We start from the raw sequence: 24,235 nt of genomic DNA on the forward strand, positions 1-24,235 counted from the left end.
GTGTGGATTTTTAGGCTGAAGGGCCTGTTTCCACACTGTAGAGTTTCTATGATTCTACCTTTAAAATGAAACGTTCCATTTGCAGTGAGAGGAATTTGAACTGGACTGACATGTGCCAATTTGTTTCCACAGGGTAAAAGAGCACGTTTGCAGGCATGGATTCAGGCCAAGTTGCCACCCTGTTTCAGAGAACGAGAGGGCTGGTCACTTTATCTGTTCCCTCCACAATCCAAGTAAGAAATTAAAGTCTTGATGCTATGAAATTAAAGGCGGAAAATTCCATTAGCACTTCAGAATTTTTCTTTTGCAAAAGCAAAACACTGGATTAGAAAAGTGACAAATCCTTGCCCTCTCAGTAATACAAATTTGTTAATTTTTTATTTATTCATTCATGAGATTTTGTTGTTGCTGTACAGACCATCAGTTATTACCCATCCCTTGAGAAGATGGTGAGCCACCATCTTGAATGGCCACAGTCCATATGGTGCAAGACGAACTCTTCCCAACTGATATTCAAGTGGTTACCTTTAAGGGTGTCAAACACCCCAGTGCAAGCGTACCCGAACAGAATCTGACCAGATCCACATCAGGAGACATTAGGACAGAAGACCTAAGGTCAAAGAGATAGGATTTAAAGAGACAGAGGCTGGAACTTTGAAGAGCAGGGCCATAGAGGTTTCAAAAAGGAATTCCAGAGCCCAGGCAGCCGAAGACATGGCCACAACCAGAATGGTGGATAATTACCGCTTTACAAGGTGGGAATTATTGGAAGACAGATATCTTGGAGGGTTCTGGGAGCTTACAGAAAAAGGGGAGGGAAAATCCATGGAGGGGTTTGTAAACAAGGACAAAATCTTTAAAATCAATATGCTGCTTAACTGGGAACCAGCACACATCAGCAAGCAATAGAAAGAAGGGTAAATAGGATTTACCATGAGCTTAGAGATGGGCATTACTGTACTGAATTACCTCAGGTTAAGGAAGGGTAGACTGCGGGAGGCTATCAGGCACTTCTTTAGAACAGCTAGGTCTGGAGCTAACCAAGGTTCCAGAGAGATTCAGCATTGGTTGTTTTCAGCTGTTGAGATCACAGCGGGTCAGACAGCAAGCTAACATTTTGAATCGAGATGACTCTTTATCAGAGCTGAAGTGGTGTGAAGGGGGCAGAATTTATGTTATATTGGGGGGGGGGGGCGCAGTGGATGAGGAGGTGTAGGATGTAGAGTGCTAGGGAGAAAAGATGCTGTTAGTTCAGATTAAGTGATCAGAGAATGGCAAAACAACGGTGTGTCTAGCTGCCAGACGTGAAAGAGAAGACAGTCCCACTGATGTGGGGGGAGGGTAGCGAGGACATGGTGACATAGAATGTATGCAAAGCTAAAAGAAAGGGAAGGAATCACAATCTGAAGATGCTGAACTCAATATTAAGGCTAGAGACTGTAAAGTGCTTAGTCTGAAGATGAGATGTTGTTTCTCCAGTTTGCGCTGGGATTCACTGGAGCACTGCAGCACGCCAAGGACAGACACATGGACATGTGAAAGGACGTTGCGCTAAAATGACCAACTACAGGAAGGTGGGGGGTTGAATTTTTCACTGTAGCTCAGCGTCATTTCAGTGACAGTACAACCCATTCCTCAAGTTCTTAGCTGCAACAACAAAGAAGCATAACAGGGATCAGTAAAGATACAGGGATAGTATCTCAGCACCAAAAACAAAGCTAATCAGTGTACTCAGAGAAACCTAATGCACATCCAATGGTATCTCAATAGAAATCCCAAATGTACATCTGGAGGTCTTGAAATATTGGCAGAATACATGGAAAAAGAGGAAGATGGAGGCCTAATAAAGATTTTGGATTGCTCCAGGGTTTAATCGCTCATTTCACCTTTTCGTAAGTTAGTCCATCCCCCTTTGAAAGCTACTACTAAATCTGCTTCCACCACCCTTCCAAAAAGCACATTCCAAATATCAATTGCTTGGATATTCGTTTCAATGTTGCCTTTGGTTCTTTAGCCAGTTATCTCGAATTTGTGTGCTTCCACAACTGGAAAGAGTTTCTCCATGCTTAATATGCCAACAAACCACAAGGTTTTGAATTTACTGAGTACAACAACATCTGCTCAGCTTGGTCACTGCTTGTGAGATGATGTGCATGACTTACCGTGATTGTACTGCGCAGGAGATCAATGGATTTTTTTTTCTTTTCCAGGATCCGCCTCATTTGCAGCAAAATTATTTCACACAAGATGTTCGACCACATTGTTCTGGTCATTATCTTCCTGAACTGCATTACTATTGCCATGGAGAGACCGAAGATTGATCCTAAGAGTGCAGTAGGTTTTATTTATCCAAATAATTCTTGCCGACCTGTTTCGTTTGCAATGCTTGCAGTTAATGCCTTAGTATAATTTATAGCAGGTTAGCAGACTAAGATCTAATCATAATGCAAAACATGTCTCCTGGTTTTTCAGAAGGTACATGCAAACATGCATTTTAACAATGAATTTTGAAGATACCAATTTGTATTATGACACTTTTGATGAAGCTTTATCTGGAATTTGAAGGAAGGGTAATTCTGACTCTTTTGAATGGGTCAAAGAGCTCCACAGCCTAAGTCTATTTTTCATGTTCCTATATTTAGGCTGCCTTCCCACTGCCCTGAGGTTTTGACCTGAACACAACCATGGCTCCTGTTTCCTGTCTCAGTTGTCAGTCCCAAATGCATGTTCAATGATGGGCGGAGATTTTGCCAGAGAATCCCTTAGAACTGCCACTGATAGGAAGAGATAAAGAGAATCACACAATGTTATGCTCTCAGCAGATGTTAACAGACCAGACAAATCAAATCCCAGATTTCACTCTGGCTTGATAGGGCCATACTTTGCTTTGTTTTGTTTTTAATGAGGTGGCCTCTCACTGAAACACAGGCATATTGAAGATTTTGCTTTTGCAATAAATCAGCAATGCGTTAAACGAAAAAAATGAAGATAAACTGGAAAAAGACAATCAATTTACTTATAAAATGAAGGCAAAGAGTTTGGAATACACAGTAAAAGTATAATCACAAAAAGTTTCATACCAAAACATTTCCTTGTAACACCAGCACCAAAATCCCGTCCTCTTACCTCCCTATAGGTTTCAGATAACTATGACTTTAATTCCTAGGATGGAACCTCTGCTAGCTTACTCCTGGACCTATCATATACCTTAATTTAATCAAACCCAATTTCAAGTCCTCTTCAGGGCTATTTCCTAACATCTCAGTCTCGGATTAACACTAACTCCTTGCTCTAAGAAAATCTAGTTTCACTATATTCTCTTCTTCACAACATCAATCTTTATACCTGCATACAGGGAGCGGCAAGGACTTCACAGAACTGCCCAGAACAAAGAAAAACTAAACCAAAAAACTCTTCTTCAAAGCTATCGATGGTTTCCATAATCGTAAAAAAATCCTAAATCTAGATTTTTCTAACAGAAGCCTTGAAGCACAATGATGTACCTCATTAAATAATAAAAGCCTAAAGTGAACAAATCCCATTAAACTGCCAAAGTAACCTGCCCAAACTCATAAGTTAATAACAAATAATTAAAAATGTAAACACGAAGAAAATAAAATTAAAAATAAATTAGGTACATCAAACAGTTTCTATCAAAAGAAAGAGCGAGGGACAAAGATAGAGTGATACAGATAGATACTTGCATGAATGAATAATGCATAAATAGAGACTGCAGTAGTCAGAGAGATGGAAAGACAAAGGGATAGAAGTTATATTTGTAGAAGAGTTAAGTAGATAATCAAATAAATAGACAGAAAAAGATAGATGAATGTATAAATACATCCATAAATGCAGATAACCCTTTCAGCCATCGTGTTCTACCTGTCTCCGTCAAAGAAAATTGTGAAGTTACCCACCCAGTGCACAATTATAGTGGCAGTGTGTGATTGACTCATATTAACCAGAGGATCAGCTAGAGCTCCTGCTCCTGATTATAATTTTGTGAAGTTAAGCTGGAAAGTGCCAGAAATCCCAATCCGCTGTCTTCCTCCTCATTCAGCTCTCATCAAGTTAATCTCCTCCAAAGGACCAGCTTCCAAGATGCTCAATTTCATCCCAACTCAAATCGTAAGCATATGGCTAACTTCCCTTAGCCCAGTGCTAGCTTTCATGGTTAAAAGTCCCATTCCCAAATTCTCTGTTCTCCTGACTTCAAAATTGCTCTCAACACTGCACTGCTGAAAAGCTCAGCCTCACTCCAACCATCCTGTCCAACAACTGTCTCACTCTAATCTCTCCAATACTCAAACATATCATTACAGTGCAATTCTGGGTTTCATTTGTCACTGCTTGAGCTCCTTTCACCCCAGCACTAATGATTCTGGTCAAGACGCCAGAGATAATCATTATGAACAGCTTCCCTTGTCCTCATAAAATCCCCTAACTTAAAACACAATTAACTTCTTTTGCTTCCTGTGATAAATGATGTAACACCGCCTTAAGGATTCAGATGAAGTGGTTAGGAGGATAAAAAAGGAAACTGAGAACAGCAAAGATTAGAGGCCTGAACTGCCATCAGGAGGGAAGCCTCTCACATAGTGGACTTGGCTCCATATAAATGAATTCCGCATTCACCATTTTTGGTGCAAGGATCTGAGGCAGGATTGAATTAGGTCCCTAATCCCTGGAGCAGCCAGAGAGACAGAGAAGTGCTGTGACAAGCTGGTAAGATCACCTGTCTCGGTTATCTGATACTTTGTCCCAATTATATTAAAAGCTGCTAGGCCAGACATTCCTAAACTGTGGATTGTGAACCCCCGTGGGACAGAATTTTGGGGTTCACAACATCTGAGGTGGAAGTAGTAGCCATGGTGCTTTTGGCCACCCTGCTTGAAGAACAGGTCCCTAACGTGGTCTGAGCTGACAGTCTGGCTAGTTATCATTGGATAGGCTGCAACTGGGCTCCACTTTGCCTCATCATGCATTGTTTGATTCTGATAACAGGCTTATAGTAAAATTAGCAGAGAGGCAGATTGAAAGGAAAGAAATGAGGATTTTAATACAGGAATAGTGAAGTTTTTCTTCATTTACATCAGAGCGTGGTTAGACATCCCTTGGAGTACTATGTGCAGTTTTGGTTTTGTTATCTCAGGACAGATATTATTGCCATTAAGGGACTGCAATGATGGTCCACCAGATGTTTCCCTGAATGGTTGAACTTTTCTGTGAAGAGAGTTGGGCAAACTGGGTCTGTATTCTCTAGAGTTTCAAAGATTGAGAGGTGATCTCATTGAAACTTACAAAATATCTAAAGAGATATTTCATATTCAAAGACAGAATAAATGCAGGTAAGATGTTTCTCCTAGTTGGGGGTCTAGAGCCAGGAGGCACAATTCAAAAATAAAGGGCATGCCATAAAGGATCAAAATGTGGAAAAACATTTTACTCAGTGGCTGGTGACCCTTTGGATTGTTCTACCACAGAGAGCTATCGAAACTCAGTCTATGAGTATGTTTACAGTAGAGGTTCATAGATTTCTGATTTTCAATGCAGTAATAGGTTATGGGATAGAGTGGTTAAAAAGCAGTGAAAGGTTTGAACAGCCAAGTTTGTATTAAGTAGTAAAACAGGCTCAACTGATTGAATGGCCTATTCCTGTTCCTATATTCATAACATGATCATGACTGAGTCAGAAAATAGGTTACTATTACAAAAGCACCACCTGTTGAGCAGCCTGGCTCTTTTCCAGTTCCTGAGACCATTGATGGGCACCTATTCCACAGAGTCACTTCCCAATTTGACATATGTTTGTTAAAATCGAGAAAAAATAAGTAGAAAGCTTTACTTTCTAGAAAATGTCAGGGTAGAGGCCAATGTTGTCCATTCACAGAATGGTACAAATGAGAAAACAGTCTGGGCCAGAACTTTGAAAAGGAATGCGGTTAATTCCATTTAATAATCCTTGCTCTTTCCCCCTGTTGCTGCCAATTGGTCTACTTAAGGGTCCTGAAGAAGGGTTACACCCAAAATGTTGACTTCTCCACCTCTTGATGCTGCCTGGCTTGCTGTGTTCTTCCAGCCTCCTGCCTGCCCACCTTGGATCCAGCATCTGCAGATTTTTTGTCTCTGACCACTCTACTTAAAGCATTTAACTAATTTCATTTAGGAGATTACAATTGAATCTTTGTCCTTCACTTTATCAGACAACACATCGAAATCCCAATCACTCATTATCACAAATCGTTTTCCTCTCACATCTCCTCAGCTTCTTTCGACACTCATCTGAATCTGAAACCTTCCATTATTTACCTTTGGGCCACTAGGAACAGTTTCTCTTCCTTTACTTGACCTAAATCTTTATGATTTTAAACACCTCTACCAAATTTCTTCTTATCCTTCTCTAATCGAAGGAGAATAAGCCCAAAGTTCAGTGTCAGAAATGTCACTTCCTTCAGCCTGATCTTCCTGCTGGGCTACAGGGAGCTGATAAGTTGGAAGAAGATAAATAAGTGGATGTAATTTCATGATACAGTAATTAATTTCCTGCTAATATTTAATAACGTCAATGATGGTCTTGACTTCACAGTATATGTGTGTGATCCGTGAAGTACCAACTGAGCACAGGAGACAACTATGTGTTGGCTGCCAATGGGCTATAATGAGACTACATCATTGTGTAGGAATGTGAGAGCTGAAGGTAGTTGTTTATGATTCGAGCTCAATCTTTGTAATGGTTCATCAGCTCTTTGTCTGTACCAATCCCTCTAAGCAGGTTGCAGTCCTGCATGCCCTGTTTTATTGAATGGTTACTAGATGGAGTAGCTGATATAGCAATCACTTTGATGAAAGATGTGTTAATTATTTAAAATGCTGGAGGATTGGTAAGCACATGCTCGTGTTTTATTCAGTCATCTTGTTCTGGCAGACACTTCAATCAAGTAAGCATGAGAAAGGAATTATTCTGTATAAAAGAAAGGAAGAAATAGAGCTACTGTCATAAGACATTTGGAATGCAAAGTGAATGAGGCAAACACAATTTTGCACCTCACAGAAGCAAGTTAATAAGCACTGGTAGTTAATACAGAAACAAAGCCCAGAGAGTAACTGTAAGGCCAATGTAATGTAAACAAGGCTCAGAGAATAATTCTGGGACCAATGTTATTTAAACAAGACTCAGAGAATACCTCGGTGCTGTGTTCTATAAAAAAGGCTCAGGGAGTCACTCTGTGGCCAGTGTTCTACAAACAAGGAGTCACTCTCCAACCAGTGCTGTATAAAGATAGGGTGCACAGTAACTCTAGGGGAAGTTATATAAGCAAAGCCAGACATTATTATATAAACAAGACTTGGAGAATAATTCTGGGGGTGACAATGTAAAGTTGCAAGCAGAACATTTTGCTGTCACTGTTGTGAATCTGTCCCTAATACAAATGTTTCAAAGCGTGAAGTCTACCAGCCCCATATTATAGGAACACTTGCAGTTGGAAAAATTGACAACCCCAGATTAACATAAAGCAGATTTACTGCATCACTCCATGGTATATAAAAGGTATCAGATGGGACTGTGGTGATACTGTTTCTTATAAATAAGATGTTGAACAGAATATGCCACGGATCCAGGTCAAAAATGAGAGATTAGTTTGTGTTATGGCTGCAGAGTCTAACTGATAATTAAACAAGCCTGCAGTATTGTGCTGTACCTTATATACATTGCTGCATTACCATGTAATCTAACACACCCTGTAGTATAATCATGGTATTAGAGAGTCTTGCAATCCTGCCCTGCAGTATAAACTTTACGTTAAACAGGTTTCCGCTCTGCATGATAAACAGTATTTAACGGATCTGAGTACGTCATGTGAGATGATATTGCGGATCTTATTAAAAGCGCCTTTCTTTCTCTGAGTGTGGAATCCCTGGCATTCTGAGGTAAACATGGTTGTTCTTTTGACCTTCAAATGAAATGTCAGTTTTTGGTATTTTTGTGATTGCCAGCATTAATGCATGTGTTTTAAAAATTGTCCACAGATGCTTAAAAATGCCCATGGGTTGCATCTGTACTTAATATTTTACATTTTGTTTGTTCAGTTAACATTCTCTGATCTGTGACCCAGTGTGTAAATAAAGAAAACGTGAAAAAGCAGAAGTTTAACTGAACAATCTTGTGGCTTTTTAATTTGGTATTTGCATACAAGAGTCATACATAGAAATGTTTCTTTTTCGAATGTACTCTGTTGTGCTCCCAAGCAAGGCCACCAATTTTATGTTATATGATCACCATGTTATTTTGTGATCCTACACCATCAGACCATGCTTTGTTCCGATAGGCAATCAATAATATTTATTAAAATATGAGAATAAACTCAGAATATGAGTTCCCTGATTGGGACTGATAATCTGGTCCAATCAGGGAGCCCTGGCTGACATATAAAAAAGGTGAGTGTCAGAGACGCTGACACACACGCTGAATGAGATAGTACCGAAGTAAAGGACTGTTCCTGGGTAAATAACGGGGGACAGGAATACCAGCCTCTGTGGAGTTATTTCAGAATCATTTTATGTCTACAACATATTTCTCATACCAGAATTAACAGGAGGTAAATATGGGTAATAAACTGTGGTTGATTGGACACTGCATAGTGCACACCATTAGCAAATGTGATCAAGACCAGTTGCTTGATTGTCTCAGTAACTCCCCCAGACATTAATGACACAATGGGTCATTAAATCTCAATGAACATCACAAGAGATTACAATATTTTGTTTATGCTGGTCTAACCTCAAAACTCTGTCTCGATGGCTGTGCTGTTATGCATTGTCTCAATGATTGCTCCTGTTCCATGGGAAATGGGAAATTCATTGTAGTACAAGTGAGATTGAGGTTCAAAAGAGCCTTACCATCTACATGGATTAGGAGAAAGTGAGGACTGCAGATGCTGGAGATAAGAGCTGAAAAATGTGTTGCTGGAAAAGTGCAGCAGATCAGGCAGCATCAAAGGAGCAGGAGAATCGACATTTCGGGCATAAGCCCTTCTTCAGAAATGGCTTATTCCTCATTCCTGAAGAAGGGCTTATGCCCCCGAAACGTCGATTCTCCTAGTCCTTTGATGCTGCCTGACCTGCTGCACTTTTCCAGCAACACATTTTTCATCGACACAGATTACACACTACATTTTACAAATAGCACTCTTGCACTGACTTTAACTTCAAGTCATAGAGATGTACAACACGGAAACAGTCAAACTCATCCATGCCAACCAAATATCCTAACCTAGTCTAATCCCATTTGCCAGCTTTTGGCCCATATTCCTCTAAAACCTTCCTATTCACATACCCATCTAGATGCCATTTAAATGTTGTAATTGTACCAGCCTCTACCACTTCCTCTGGCAGCTCATTCTACACACGTACCACCCTCTGCATGAAAATGTTGCCCCTGTTCCTTTTATATCCTTCTCCTCTCAACTTAAAACCTAGTCCTTTGGTTTCGGACTCGCTTTCCCTGGGGAAAAAGACCTTGGCTATTCACCCTATATCCCTCATTGTTTTATTTATCTTTGTAAGGTCACCCTCAGCCTCTAATGTTCCAGAGAAAATACCCCCAGTCTAATCAACTTCTCCCTAAAGCTCAAACCCTCCAACCCCAGCAACATCCTTATAAATCTTTTCTGCACCCTTTCAAGTTTAACAACATAAATAGGGAGAACAGAATTAAATGCAGCATTCTAAAAGTTGGCCGAACCAATGTCCTGTACAGCTGCAACATGCCATCTTAACTCCTAAACTCAATGTTCTCACCCATAGAGGCAAGCGTACCAAATGCCTGTCAACTTAGTTGCATCATGTTATGAATATAACTGTTTAACAAAACTGGTAGTAATGTACTGCAGGTTTAACCGAAGAACGACAGATGATGAATTTGAGTTAAAATACATTTCTCCAGCTTGACCTCAGCACTTTGATTGTCTCTCTTGATTTCTGGTATGAGCTGGAACTGATTTGCTGAAATGTTTGATTTGAATTAATCAAAAAAAATTATGGCAGTCTATGTGATTCAATATCCTCAAACAAATTCAATTCAGAGGCTTCAATCATAAACACAGCAGTTTCCATTCATAAAGACGTGGACTGAAACAGTCACAGTAAAAGGTGATGCCTTTGAAAAGATTCAAAGTAGTACTGAACATTCAGGAGATGTTAATGTGCCCAAGATATTAAGAAAATATCTATAGGTCTCTTGGTTAAAAACATTCTGCGGCACTGTGGTACTGTTCTAACCTCTGAGCCAGGAGACCTAGATAAAAGCTCCACCCCCTCCAGAGATGTGTAATAGCATTTCTAAACAGTTGAGTTGAACATAAATGTAGCAAGGTTAGTAAATTTATGACAGAGGCCATTACTTGATGATTGGGAAAGCAGGAAGCTTAATGCGCCGTGTGACCCTTTTCTCTTTCTAAGTGGGTATATGTGACTTCCTTTAGAATTACTGCAGTTTCAAATTTTGAGGGCTAATTCTGAACAACAGTCTATTTAGTGGATTATGGTTAATTTGGCCCAATATTATACCAGTCCATCGGGAACCCCTTCAAGTGACCTTGATGAAATGAGGAGTATAGCCCACGCCCTATGATTCAGTTTGCTATCCTCTCAAACAAGCCTTAATGTGGAACATACAGACAGGCTAAAGAAAAAAGACTGGCCTTGGGAGTCATTGACTGCTTGCCAGCTTACAGTTCGACAGCAGCATTTCCCTAGAAATTCCTCTAATACTTCCCTTGGTATTTTATGGGGAATTCTCCATGGTCTGCACGCAAGCCTCTGATAGATTGCCAGACTTCTCAAATCTGTCATACTCAAGCATAACACACTGGATTAGGAAGCCAAGTCGTAATTGCTTACAGCTGAAGGTTCTCTCGTGCGAACAAAGCTTCAATGAAACTGGTCTTCAGCTCTCCCTTCTATTAAAGAATGAGGGGCCTTAAATTTAGGTTCAGAAGGATTTGATTGCATGGTTTTATTCTCCCCAAGTCCCCAGCCTGCTTCCTTTCAATTCTCTCTCTCCCACTCTGAAGGCCAATTTTCATCTGGTTGCACTCCAGTGAACAAAAGAAAGATGTTAAACTTATATAGCCCCTTTCACTGCCTCGCAACACTCCATGGCAGCTTTTCATGTGTACTCACAGCCATAATGGAAGGGATATAGCAGCAAGTTTGCACACTAGAAGTAATAATCCGAGAATCTGAGGGAGTATTGTAGATGAGTGATAAATATTGGTCCAGAGGTGAGAGTTCAAAGGCCGTTGTCTGTGCCTTGGGATTTTTGACATCCTTTCAAGCAGGTAGATGGGACGTCAGGTTAACATCCAATCCAAAAAGTCATACTTCCATCAGTAACATTCCCTCTAATTACACTTGCTGCCTCCAAAAGGACTCCGGTGTCCCTGTGCAGTAGTGGCTCCCAAAACCAGAAATCAATGCTGGGAATGATGTTGACATGCTGACCAATGTAGCTTTGTTGCTTCTGACAGACTGCCTTGGCCTAACGGCCTTTATTAAAGAACAGTAATGGTGGATTACTAGGCTATTAATCCAGAGACCAAGGTAATATTCTGGGGACCTGAGTTCAAATCCCACCACAGACCCGATGGGCTGAATGGTTTCTTCCTGTACTAGGAAATTTATGATTCTAAGTGTCTAATTATATCCATTGTCAGTTGTCGGAAAAAAAATCATCTAGTTTTCCCCTGTGGGGTCGGGGGGGGGAAGCAAATCTGCCATGCTCACAAGGTCCGGCCTATGTGTGACTCCAGACCTACAGCAATGTGGTTTATTCTGAACTGCCCTCTGGATAATTAGGGATGAGCAATAAATGGTGTCCTAGCCAGAAACACCCACATCTGTGAATGAATAAGAAAACAGTTCCATGTTTTTGTGTCCTGAGTGAGGGTGTGAGCCCTGACTCAAAAGGCAGTAATGTTTCCCACTGAGCCACAAGTGACACTTGGGACATTGTCCGACTTTGAAGACACACTGCAGATGTAAGCTGTTATTGTTGAAACGTTGCACTGTACCAGAGCTGCTGCCGATACACACACACAAGCAATCGTTCTTTAATCTGTGCCCCGGCAGGGTATACCACAGGAGTGACACCAGCACATGCTCACCCGTGTCATTTCCTGTTTACAATCAGTAAGGGCCGAGGGAGGTCATTGAAAATGCCTGCTCGCAATGTCAGTGTTTGGGTGAAATTACAAGAAGAAATCGCAAAGGGACAAGGTAAAACTAGCATCCACTTTCAACAAGCAAATACACACACGATTTGAAGTGGGAAGTTATTGGGGTGGCGGAATTGGAATGTAAGGGGTAAGGTTGGAGATGCTGTTGTGAGTCAGTTGTAAGCTTAATGCCAGAAAAGTTAGCAAAGTCACATGTGGAGTTGATTCAAGTGTGGTTCAAGGTTTCAAACATGAATGCTGTGTTACAGGGGCTGTGGGGCCCAGTATGCTAAAGCCGGTGAAAGTAATACACTCACTGAGGGGTCTGAGGTGGAGTTTGAAAATCAACCTGTTTGCTTATTCATTCAGTGGATGTAGGCATCATTAGCTGGACGTGCATTTATTGCCCTAGTTATCCTTGAGAAGGTGATGGTGAGCTGCCTTCTTGAACTGTGCAGTCCATGTACTGTAGCTAGATCTACAATGTGGAGGGAATCTACAATTAGGGAGGGAAAGCCAGAATTTTGACTCAGCAACAGTGAAGAACCAGCAATATATTTCCAAGTCCTGATGGAGAGTGGCTTGGAGGGGAACTTGCAGATGGTGGTTTTGAACAGGGCACTGGCATCATGAGTAAGTGCATGCACTAACTGAATCAGAGCAAAACTTGCACTGGATAGCATTGAAATTAGTCCAAACTATTAAGATAAAATATGCCGCGTAAGTTTAATTTCAGCTTACCTATCATGTATTCCAAAGGATCAACATGCTTCAATTAGTCCAACCAGTCTCTGCCCTGTTTTAAAGCTTCCCTAAGCTGATCTTCCATATTATATTTCTGATATCCTTCATGAGAGAACTGCTTATTGAGTCAGCTGGAAAAAAAACCTTTTCTTGAAAAACTGCTTCAGTGGCAGGAAGACGACAGTAATCAGCGGGGGAAGCTGAACTTGAAATAAGTAATGCTGGCAAGTGATGGGGAAGCCTTCGAGTCTTGGATTTGCAATCTAAGCATTTTGCTGCACGCCATTATTATTAAACTGACAGCCAGTCACAGGAGCTGTTTCCCTTGTCACTGTGGTGATAATTCAGTCATCAGGCGCAGGGTTTGGGAGCACAGTAAAACAATGAGCAGGACTACAAGTGATTGGTTACCAACTACCATGAGTTGCTGAAATGATCTCCTGGCTGTGGAATTTTAGAACCAGGGAACTGAGAGACTTGCTACAAAACTCTCTTCTCAATGAAGACCAAGAGAAAGTACCAGTTAATGCTTGCATTAATAGTTAGAATCATAAGTTAGAAATTTCAGCTTATGATATCAGTCTGCAGATTCTTAATTGTGCACTCAGAAGCCTTCTTCTGCTAATTTGTTGCAAATCTGATCATTTTAAATGGGTAAACACAAACGGATATCGTATCACAGGCAGCTGCACATTTTTGCGACAGTACCCGATTGCCTTTTAGAAGTTGTGGTGAACTCTTGAGCCCTGGTATTTTTACTAACACACATCAAGGACAGTGAGGAAAAGACTCTCTACTGCACCAAGCCAAGCTTTGTAGCATGATAACCCAAGCCCCACTCCCTCCCCAATCCTGTCCGTCCAGTCATTTCCAGAGAGAAGGCAGTAGTTAAACATAGGAACATTGCAGGTTCAACTAAAGGGAAAAGTTATCTGGAAAATTTCTGTCAACTTCCTTCCGCGAGCACCGCCACTCCCCCATCCGATCATATAGGTAAGTGTTACTGTAAAAGCCCCTATCCTTCCCAATGACAGACTTCTCTAATCATCAGAAACAGGTCATTCCCTCTCAAAGTTTGCATCCGCCACATGTAATCATTTACGTATTCTTTTAATGATACATATTCTCAGTTTTCTTCAGTGTAGTTTGTTTGGGATCATTCTTTTCCAATTTGCATGTCCCCCAAAAGTAGTGTTGGGTATGATTTTTAGGCCTCAGTGTAGAACATGCACAGAGGCAACGAGGTGTAAAACTTCACACTCACTGACCCGCTGGTCAGTTCCTCGGGCCTGAATGATATGCCACGATGAGATTTGCTAAGATTTGTGGGTAATCTGGCGAGCCTGTCTCAGTTTCATTGTCTCTTTTATGCATTTGCCAAGTGGAAAGTTGATTTTCTCGTTAAGGAGTGCGGCTTTGCCGATTAATGGCTTTTTCAGCTCATTAAGCTTCTTTTTACAGCATAACTTGCATCATTAATATTAAAATTCCTATCTTATCAAATGCTCCAAACTAGCTAAATGTTGCAAATTTGGAAACTGGAGCAGGTAATTGAAGACTTTGGATCTCTTGGATTGGTAGACCTCCATATTGGACTACTGGGCACCAGCACCTCAGGGCATAGCCACATACACCCCACACATTGGTACCCTACTTGTGCCAGCCTCCATAAACCCTCATAGCACATCTCTGATCCACTTCACTGATACACCTCTGGCCACGCTGTCAACTTTCATTGAAACACTGCAGCTGTTTGCTCAGAGACAGATACCCAGCTCATGAACTGGACCAAGCGCCATCTCCGGGCTCTCCACTTGCTGTCAGAGGGTTCATCCACTCTGAGCCTACATAGGTGCTTACAACATCCCTGTCTTATATGGCCTTGCCTTAATCTTTTGAGCTTTGCCCCTCAGCCAGAGATCTGAGACTCATGTTATTTCTGCCTTGCCAGGCCATTTAGCAGACACCAAGCCAAGAAGCTTGTCAAGGTTATGGGCAGGCCTCAGACAGGGTATAGCCTTTGATCAGGGAGTCACTGGACAGCAAGTGAAGGGCAAACTCTAATACCAGTCCAAGGGATTGGACACTGTCAGTGCCTCGGGATGGTCAGAGTCAAGATGTTATCTACATGAAAGGTGAGGAACAAAATTTTGGGTCCTAATCTGTTTTCCTCCTGGAATGACAGAGAGGCTGGTATTACCATAAGACAATAAGATATAGGAGCAGAATTAGGCCATTCAGCCTTTTGAGTCTGTTCCACCATTTAATCATCTCTGTCTTAAAGGAACTCAATGACTTGGCCTCCACTGCCCTCTATGGCAATGAGTTTCACAGAGTCACCATCCTCTGGCTGAAGAAATTCCTTCTCATCTCAGTTCTAAAGGGTCTCCTTTCACTCTGAGGCTTTGCCCCCAGGTCCTCATCTCTCCTACTGGTGCAAACATCTTCTCCATCTCCACTCTAACCAGGTCTCTCAGTATTCTGTAAGTTTCAGCAAGATCCCCCTTCATCCTATTAAACACGAGTCCTCAACTGCTCGTCGTATGACAAACCCTTCATCACGGAAATCATTCTTGTAAACCTCCTCTGGGCCCCCTCCAGCTACAACATATTCTTCCTTACATAGCCTAAAACTGCTCACAATATTCCAAATGCAGTCTGACCACAATCTTATGCAGCCTCAGTGGTACATCTCCCTGCTCTTGTATTCTAGCCCTCTTGAAATTAGTGCCAACATTGAGGGAAATGAAAGTAGATGGCACAGCTGGTACTTTGAGCAGAGGAGAGGTGTTCTGGGTGAGTAAGTAGGCAGTGCAGAGGGCATGCAGGGTGAGTGAATGTGACTGAGGGAAGATGTTACAGGCAGTAGTGTGGTAGAGTATGAGCCTCGGTGGGAGCTGGGTACAGTAGCAGAGATTGAGATACCAGAGAAAAGATGGCATTTATGCGAATGGAGTGGAGAAGCACATTGGTCTTCTGCCTGCATTGCTGAGTATTCCTCCAGATGGTTGAGACTGCAATGGACCGGGTAGCAACCTTGGAGCAGGCTGGGCATGGTCTGATTTTGTGGTCTCCACTGCTGTTCCTGGGTTAAGAGGAAATCCTGCCTCTGTCCAGTTGGAGCTCCAGCTCCCCTTCTCTGCCATGTCCACGGCACATATCAGATTCCATGCAGGGCAGCTTCAGACTGACAGTGCATGTGCACAGTGACTTATTAAAGATGGCAACGATCACTATCATAACTATGATGATAGCAAGATCAGGTGGGCTCCTAACAGTCTCTGTCATCATGTAATCTGTAAATTGTTGCAGCAATGATTTGATTTGATTAATTTATTGTCACATGTACTTTGTTACAAAATACAGTGAAAAGTGTTGTAGTGACACCACTTTCTGGCACCATCTTAATACACAGAAAAAAAAAACAAAATATGGAATATAAAGGCAGAAGAATAAAGAAATAAAGAGAAAGTAAAATGCAATCAATTTACTATTATTTATCCAGCAAGACTCTTTAAGTCCTTAAAGGCAGTATTTTCACATCAAGAGGCAGTGAACATAAGAGGGCCTGTGATAGAGCGAAAGGCAGGAATCAAAACCATTCCTCCCATTTTTCTGTGGAGCAAGTATGTGTCATAATACCATGAACAACTCTTCCATCCTCTGTTTCTTTACAAGTCTTGTTGCCATTTTACTTTCGTAGTTGAATCACTCCTGCTATCTACCTTATCTCAAACCTTCTCCATTGCTCTTTCCTTCCCTCTGCCCCTGTCTTGCTCTGAAAAGCTGTTACACCTGTGGTTTTTCCATCATGATGAAGGTTCACTGGATTGAAACATGGGACTGGATTTTACGTCCCTTTGACAATGAGTTTGAAGTTGGGGGTTCTTAAAATGCAGCACCTGGCCAATCTGCCAGAACTAAGGGGGTTACAGTCTAAGAATAAGGGCGAAGCCATTCAGGACTGAATTGAGGAAGAATTTCTTCACAGAGTTGTGAACCTGTGCAATTCTCTCCCACGGGGAGTTGTTGGGGTCAGTTCCTTAGATACATTCAAGAGGAGCTGGACGTGGCCCTTGCAGCTAGAGGGATCAAGGGGTATGGGGAGATGTTGGGTATGGGATACTAAATTACACGATCAGCCATGATCATATTGAATGACGGTACAGGCTCGAAGGGCTGAATGGTTTACTCCTACACCTAATTTCTGTTTCTTGCCACCTAAAGGGGTTTGGTAGAAATGTTGTGTGGCCCTCTCACCCTTGGGTATGTGTTTTATATGTATTAATATAATTTTTATTGATATTTTGGATTTTAAGCTTGTGGCATATGGGTATTTTTCTGAAGAAGTTAATAATTAACTAGGCCAGTCTTTCTGGAACCATGTTCTTAATACAGCATGTATCTGTTGGGGTGTTAATGGATTTTTTTTTTTGCTTGTGACGTTTTAGGACAGGAAAGAGAAAAGAGATTGGCTTACTTTTGGATTTAGAATAGTCATAGATTGATTTTAGCTTAGAAAAACCCAGAAGTTGGAAAGCTTTTGGACAGTTCAAAACTAAATCCAGATGCCAGTATAATCTCTCCTAGAAAAAGGGGATTATTCAGACTAGTTAGGGAATATGTTACTTCCACAGCAGGAGTTTTTTTGGTTAAACTGTATTGGATTTTTCAAAGCTGAGAAAGTTTACAATCTCAGTTGTGAGAGTTTTCAAGGAAAAAGACTTCACATTTGACAGGACCAAAAATAAAAGAAGCAACTAACTAATATTGATAGGGAATCTAGATTTGGCAGGGAAGGGAAATTTCTGTGGATTTTGATGAACTGTGAGTGATGGTGTTGGGAGTAAGTGGGATTGTGTTATTGTGTTTCATAAAATCTTTATATGTTTTATATTTAGATTGCATGGGATTGTTTTTTCCTATTTCTTTTGTGTAATAAACTTCAGCTTTATTGTTAAAACAAAACCTACAACCTTGGGTGTCTATGTTTCATATTAAAAGACTGCCACATTAAAATATGATCGATCAAGCCAGATTTCATTCTGGGATCTAATGTGTCAAATGGTAACATTAGCTGTTATCACAGCAAGATATTGAGACCTCTATTGGCCAAGTGAGCACCTCATTCCCACCCCTTCACTATTTTACCCATAACAGGAGAGGCTTAGGCCAAGGACATAGATCAACAGCTTTTTCTATGTGAGCTGGTGACAGGTTAAAAGGTGGGGAGTGAGGGTTAGTGGGAAGCTCCTTTTGGGTGCTTCCCTGTGCCCATCAGAAGCATACTACCCCAAAACTCCTTAAAGTCAAAACTCCCTCCCCTTTAATCCTCATCCACTGGCCCCTCAAACAAAATCTCAAATACACTCTGCTGCTGATCTCCCAGGGAGAAACTGAAGACTGCAGATGCTGGAGATCAGCAGTTGAAGAGTGTGGAACTGGAAAAGCACAGCATGTCAGGCAGCATCCAAGGTGCAGGAGAATCAACATTTCGAGCATAAGCCCTTCATCAGGAATCATCGGTTCTCCTGCACCTTGGATACTGCCTGACCAGCTGCCTGACCTCCTTGTGCAAGGACTCCCTCTGATCACAACTCTACTGGAATGATAAAGCTGCCAGCCAATCAGACTGACCTGGCAGCTCCATAAGGAGGAACCAGCACAGACGAGAGAGGAATCCTCACCATTGGTCAACTAAATCCCCACAAAATATCTGCAGATTTCCCATGCCACAGTTCCCATCGAACATCTTAATTGGGGAGGGGGTGCAGTGAATGCATACCTCCTATAACTTGCCATTGACACTGTTTCTCTTTATGCACATCCTGGCACACTCATGGACTGTTTCCAGTTATTTGTTATTTCAGATTCTGCACTATGTTGCTGTTATTCTAATCTTGAAACTTTTCTTCTCTTTAAGGAGCGAATCTTCTTGATATTTTCGAACTATATTTTCACAGTGATCTTCTTGACTGAGATGGCAGTAAAGGTAAACCTCAGAACGATACTTTTATTTTTAAAAAGGCCAGAACAGTGCCACCTTTAATGTGATAACTGAACTCCTCTAATCCTGACTATATAATCTGCTCATTGCTGTCCATTCTAGCTCAACCGGGATTAGAATCAATTCAGCCCAACTCATTCATTCCAACCAAGTTTCCTAAACTGAACCTGTCCCATTTGCCTGCATTTGGCCTATATGCCTCTAAACATTTTTTATCCATGTGTCTGTCCACGTCTTTTAATGATGTGATTATATTCAACTCTACTTCTTCCTCTGGCAGCTCATTCCTTATACTCGCCATCCTCTGTGTGGAAATGTTGCCCCTCAGGTCCCTTTTAAAACTTTCCCTCTCACCTTAAAACTATGCCCTTTAGTCTTAAACTTGCCTACCCTGGGGAAAAGACTTTGGTTATTCACCATATCTATGTCCCTCACGATTTTATAAACCTCTATAAGGTCACCCCTCAATCTTCTATGTTCCAGGGAAAAAAGTTCCAGCCCATCTAGTCTTTTCTCATAACTCAAATACTCCAATCCTGGTAAAATCCTTGTAAATCTTTTTTGCACCTTTTCCAGTTTAATGATATCCTTCCTCTAGCAGGGCAACCAGAATTGTACGCAGTACTACAAATGCAGCCATACTAATCTTGTAGTTCTTGTACAGACATAACATGATGTCTTAATGTCTACACTCAATGCACTGATTGATGAAGGCATGAATACCAAATGCCATCTTCACCATCGTATCTATCTGTGAAGCCATTTTCAAAGAACTATGTACCAGCATGTTTCAGGTATAACCCTTCTTCGTTCCTGAAGGGTTACACCTGAAACATTGACTTTTCTACTTCCTGATGCTGCCTGTTTGCTATGTCCTTCCAGCCTCCTGTTTGTCTATTTTAGGTCTTTCTGTTCGACAATACTCCTTAAGGCCCTACCATTGACTGTACAAGTCCTGCCCTGGTTTGCCTTACCAAAATACAACACCTCACATTTAACTAAATGAAACTCCATCTGCCATTCCTTCATCCACCGGCAAGATTGATCAAGATTGCATTGTATTGGGAATGGGAAACTATCCAACACATGGCATGACCATCAGGCACTCAGCACCCCGCACCGTCCCCACCCCCACCCTGTGACCCATTACAGCATGGGTGAGGTACCAATTGAATCTGTCTCCACACTCCCTTCTCTGAAACACATCCTCTCTGATCTCCTTAGAGAAAATATGCTGATAGCTCCATTTTTGGTGGTCTACATGTGAGCTGGCGATACAACTGTTGTGGGGATCACTGTCGTGGGGATCACTGTCAAGGCTGCATTCATCTCTCATTCCTGGTTACTATGACACAGCATTAATGCCACTTTGTACTTTTGATTTATTCTTTCATGGAATGTGGGCATTACTGATATGCCCAGCATTTGTTACACCAACCCCACACACCCATCCAATTCCCTTTGAAGTAACTTGCTAGGCTTTTGAATAGTCACCCAGCTAGTTATGAGTTAATCTGGACAACAGACTCGGTTTACAGCAGATTTCCATGAACTGATGGATTTTTGTGACTATCAAATCACTGCCATCACTGCACCGACCTCTCCCCATCCCTGACCGTTGGCCAGACCTGTCCCCCTCTGCCATTTCACCAAAACCCTCACTGACCATTTCTGGATTATCTCACTGTTCCCCAACATTACTTACTACTTCTGTCTTGTAATAAGCCTATGGACAGGCTGCCTGGAATTCTTCAAATGTGACCCTGCTATTAAACCCATTGTGGCCCCCATGCCCTCGGATTGATTGTCAAATAAAATATGGACCACTGCAGTAATGCCTTGGCAGTAGTGACCTCTTTCCTACTCTCCTTTGCAGTTGGTGGCTATGGGCCTTTGCTTCGGTCAGCGGACGTATCTGAAGAGCTCCTGGAATATCCTGGATGGGCTACTGGTGATGATTTCTGTCATCGATATTCTGGTGTCCTTGGTTTCCGACAGCGGGACAAAGATCCTCGGAATGCTACGAGTCCTCCGTCTCCTGCGCACCCTTCGGCCACTCCGGTAATCAAACCCACCATTTCTGACCCCAGGGACCCAGCTGAATGCGACCTGATGAAAAGCAGAGCTGGCCTTGTAGAAACCTCAACGGGATGAAGGGTTATATCACAACACATGGCTGCCAGGAAGAATGATGCACTGGTCAACAGCATCAGTGAGGAATTTGCTTAGGTTTACTGTACCTTTATGTGTCTGCATCAGCCCAGGGGTAATTTGCATGTTTCTGCTTAGAGGCTGTGGCTTGAAGCCCCACTTCAGAGATTTTGAGCATAAAATCTAGGTTGAAGCTTCAGAACAATGTCAAGCAATATTCCTTCTAATGCTTTTCTGCGTGGCCTGATCATTTAAGTATGGGGGCCCTTTAAGATGAATTGAGTAGCTGTTGCATGGGCAGTAACACACACGGCAAATTGTGCTGGGTCTGTGCAGGGTCCACTGAGTGATAGATGGTCATAACTGCTATATAATTTATAGAGAACACTGTACTAAGGGAGAGCATATTGTCAGAAGAACAATAATGCTGGAGTGTGACACTGTCAGAGCTATTGTCTTTCAGATGAATTGGCCATGTTTGCCCCTCTTGGGCCAATGTAAAGGATCCCATGATAATCTCTTGAAAAAGAACAGGGAGCTAATCTATCTGGGAAGGGGTTAGTTCATATGAAGGTCAGCAGACGAGAATCCATGAATGGAAATGTACACCTGTGGTTTATTTAATTAGTATTGGGTAACAGGATTTATTTATACCCATGTTTTTATTGGACAGCGAAATGATGACATTGAACAAAGTCAAACGGCCTTGAGTGTTGACGATTAATGGATGATCTAGTTAAGCTGTTTTAGCAAACTAAAGGTTTAGTAGATGGAAAGAAATAATTTTCTCTAATCAGATCAAAGGCGAGGTATAACCATCAAATCAGAGTTAGGTTATTCAGGCAGCGTTCAAGGAGCAGCAACACATTTTCAGCTCTGATCTCCAGTCCTCACTTTCTCCTTAGGTTATTCAGGGTTGATTCTAGAAGCACGTTTTCATATACATGGAGTAAAGTCTGGAACTATCTCTTCCAGAAGGTGGTTAAGGCTGTGTCAATCATATACACTGAAATTGATAATTTTTTTTGGACAAAGGTATTACAGAAGCAGTGGGGTTAAGATATATATCAACCATGGTCAAATCGAGTGACAAACAAAGTTTGAATAGTCTAATGGTCTACTGAAAATTAACAGCTCCTGTTTGGGAATAACCTTCATTTCTGTGGTATTAATATAGTCTGGAGACACCCCAGTGGATCACCAGAGAGTAAAGGGATTGGGAGGAGTTTAATGAAAATACGTTTGACATCATGAGAAGAAAATTTTTCACCCAGAGAGTGGTGAGCCTGTGAAGCTTTATTGTTAAAACAAAACCTACAACCTTGGGTGTCTATGTTTCATATTAAAAGACTGCCACATTTACCCTGACAGCATCTTCCCTATAAAGGCTGCATATGATTGTAGTTTGCAATTGCTCAGAAAAATTTTAAAACAGAGAAGGGTTCTGCAAAGTTGAAAAATAAAATTGCCTATTTTTCTTAACGGGATTGGGGAATCTTCACTTACATGGAAAGACAGGGATTGCTTCCCTTGGAACAGAGATGCTTTTAAGAGCTTCGCACATCTAATATCCATAAGTAAGACACTCCAAAGATGTGCAGGTTAGGTGGACTGATCATGGTAAATTGCCCCGTAGTGTCCAGGGATGTGTAGATTAGGTAGATTGACCATGCTAATTGACCATGCTAAATTGCCTTATAGTGTCCAGGGATGTGAAGGTTAGGTGAATTGGCCATGCTAAATTGTCCCAAAGTGTCCAGGGATGTGCAGGTTATATGGATTAGCTATGGGTAATAAGGGATTATGGGGATAGGTCTGGGTGGGATGCTCTTCAGAGGGAGGATATGTGTGGACTCGTTGGGCTGCATGGCTTTATGATTTTTGATTTATGATTTCTCTTTATGACAAGGGGTATGCTGATATCTGCTTCTGTAGTTAGGTTACTGGACATCAAGCATGGCTAATCAGGTACATTCTCACTCTCACTGCCTGCCACAGATGTAGTGGAATGAATTACAAATTCTTTACTCTGCCTGTTTGGCGACATTATGAAGGTACCTTCTGTGCCCATCAAACTCTGAAGTGGGGCTCAAACCTGGAAACCTTCCAGCTCAGAAGCAGGGACTCCAGTCATCGCACCACAAGACATCCCTGGAGAAGGGTGAATAGAAACATATCAAAATGCTGAAGGATTTTGATCAAGTAAATCATTCTTGTTTGCAATGGCAAGAGAGTCAGAAAGCAACAATCACAGAGTTAAGATAAGATGTTAAAAGTCCAAAAGGGAGGTAGGGAGTATTCTTTAATGCAATGTGTCATGAGTCAGCCTATTGGTTGTTCCACAGTTGATGAGGGTTGCGGATATCTTTAAAACATTTCTGCTATTCTCATCTACTCAAGACCACATCGGGTTTGAAACAGCCCACAGATATAACACGGTGAGCAGCAGTGTGGGGCCAGTGGCAGGTCCTTGCTATAACACAGTGTGCAGTGGTTACCAGTATTATTTCTAAATGGTGCCAGAGAGAAATTAGACTAAAGGCCTTCAAGAAACTGAAATTAAACAGAAACTAAAACATGCTGGTCACCCAAATACTGCAAGACTAACAGATTACAGCTAATAGCAATGCCCCATAGCAACACTCCACATAGAAAAATACCCAGAGAGTAACACAGGAAGCATTTCAGAGCTGACAGAAATGTTCGGAAGAAATTTGCAGCTCTAATGCAGAGATACAAACTACACTATGAGGCAATAATCTGTGGAAGCAGGCTCAAGCCCAGGTTCAGTCCAGACATTTGGGGTTTTGTGTGTGTGTTAACTCTAGAGAATCCCTTGTACAAAACAAGAAACCTTAAACAATGCATTAATTCAGGTTGAAGTAATAGTAATTAGGAAAAATAAGTTGCAGCTCTGATCAAATACACAGGTACGACAAGATAAGGCTGAAAGATTGAAACCAAAAGAGTATGCAATATTCCAGGAATGGAGAGCTGGGAAATCATTGGCTGAGTAAAGCAGATAAGTCATGGACAATTTAAAATACTCAATTGTGGTTGAACACAGAAATATGTTTGTAAGGCAAGGCGAATGCAGTAGGAGTTTATTGAGCCTATA

General features: G+C 41.6%; 1 protein-coding gene across 3 annotated transcripts in view; it reads left to right on the top strand.

The window, feature by feature from the left end:
• cacna1g (calcium channel, voltage-dependent, T type, alpha 1G subunit) overlaps positions 1-24,235 on the top strand; it is a 303,314-nt gene that overhangs the window by 176,036 nt on the left and 103,043 nt on the right. For all 3 annotated transcript variants that reach the window (XM_072558229.1, XM_072558230.1, XM_072558231.1), the window contains 4 exons: positions 133-233; positions 2,211-2,334; positions 18,883-18,951; positions 20,843-21,027. In XM_072558229.1, coding sequence (XP_072414330.1) covers positions 133-233; positions 2,211-2,334; positions 18,883-18,951; positions 20,843-21,027 — 479 coding nt within the window. The remainder of the gene's footprint in view (positions 1-132; positions 234-2,210; positions 2,335-18,882; positions 18,952-20,842; positions 21,028-24,235) is intronic.

This window comes from Chiloscyllium punctatum, chromosome 39 (assembly GCF_047496795.1).
Source record: "Chiloscyllium punctatum isolate Juve2018m chromosome 39, sChiPun1.3, whole genome shotgun sequence".
In the NCBI taxonomy this organism is placed as follows: Eukaryota; Metazoa; Chordata; class Chondrichthyes; order Orectolobiformes; family Hemiscylliidae; genus Chiloscyllium; species Chiloscyllium punctatum.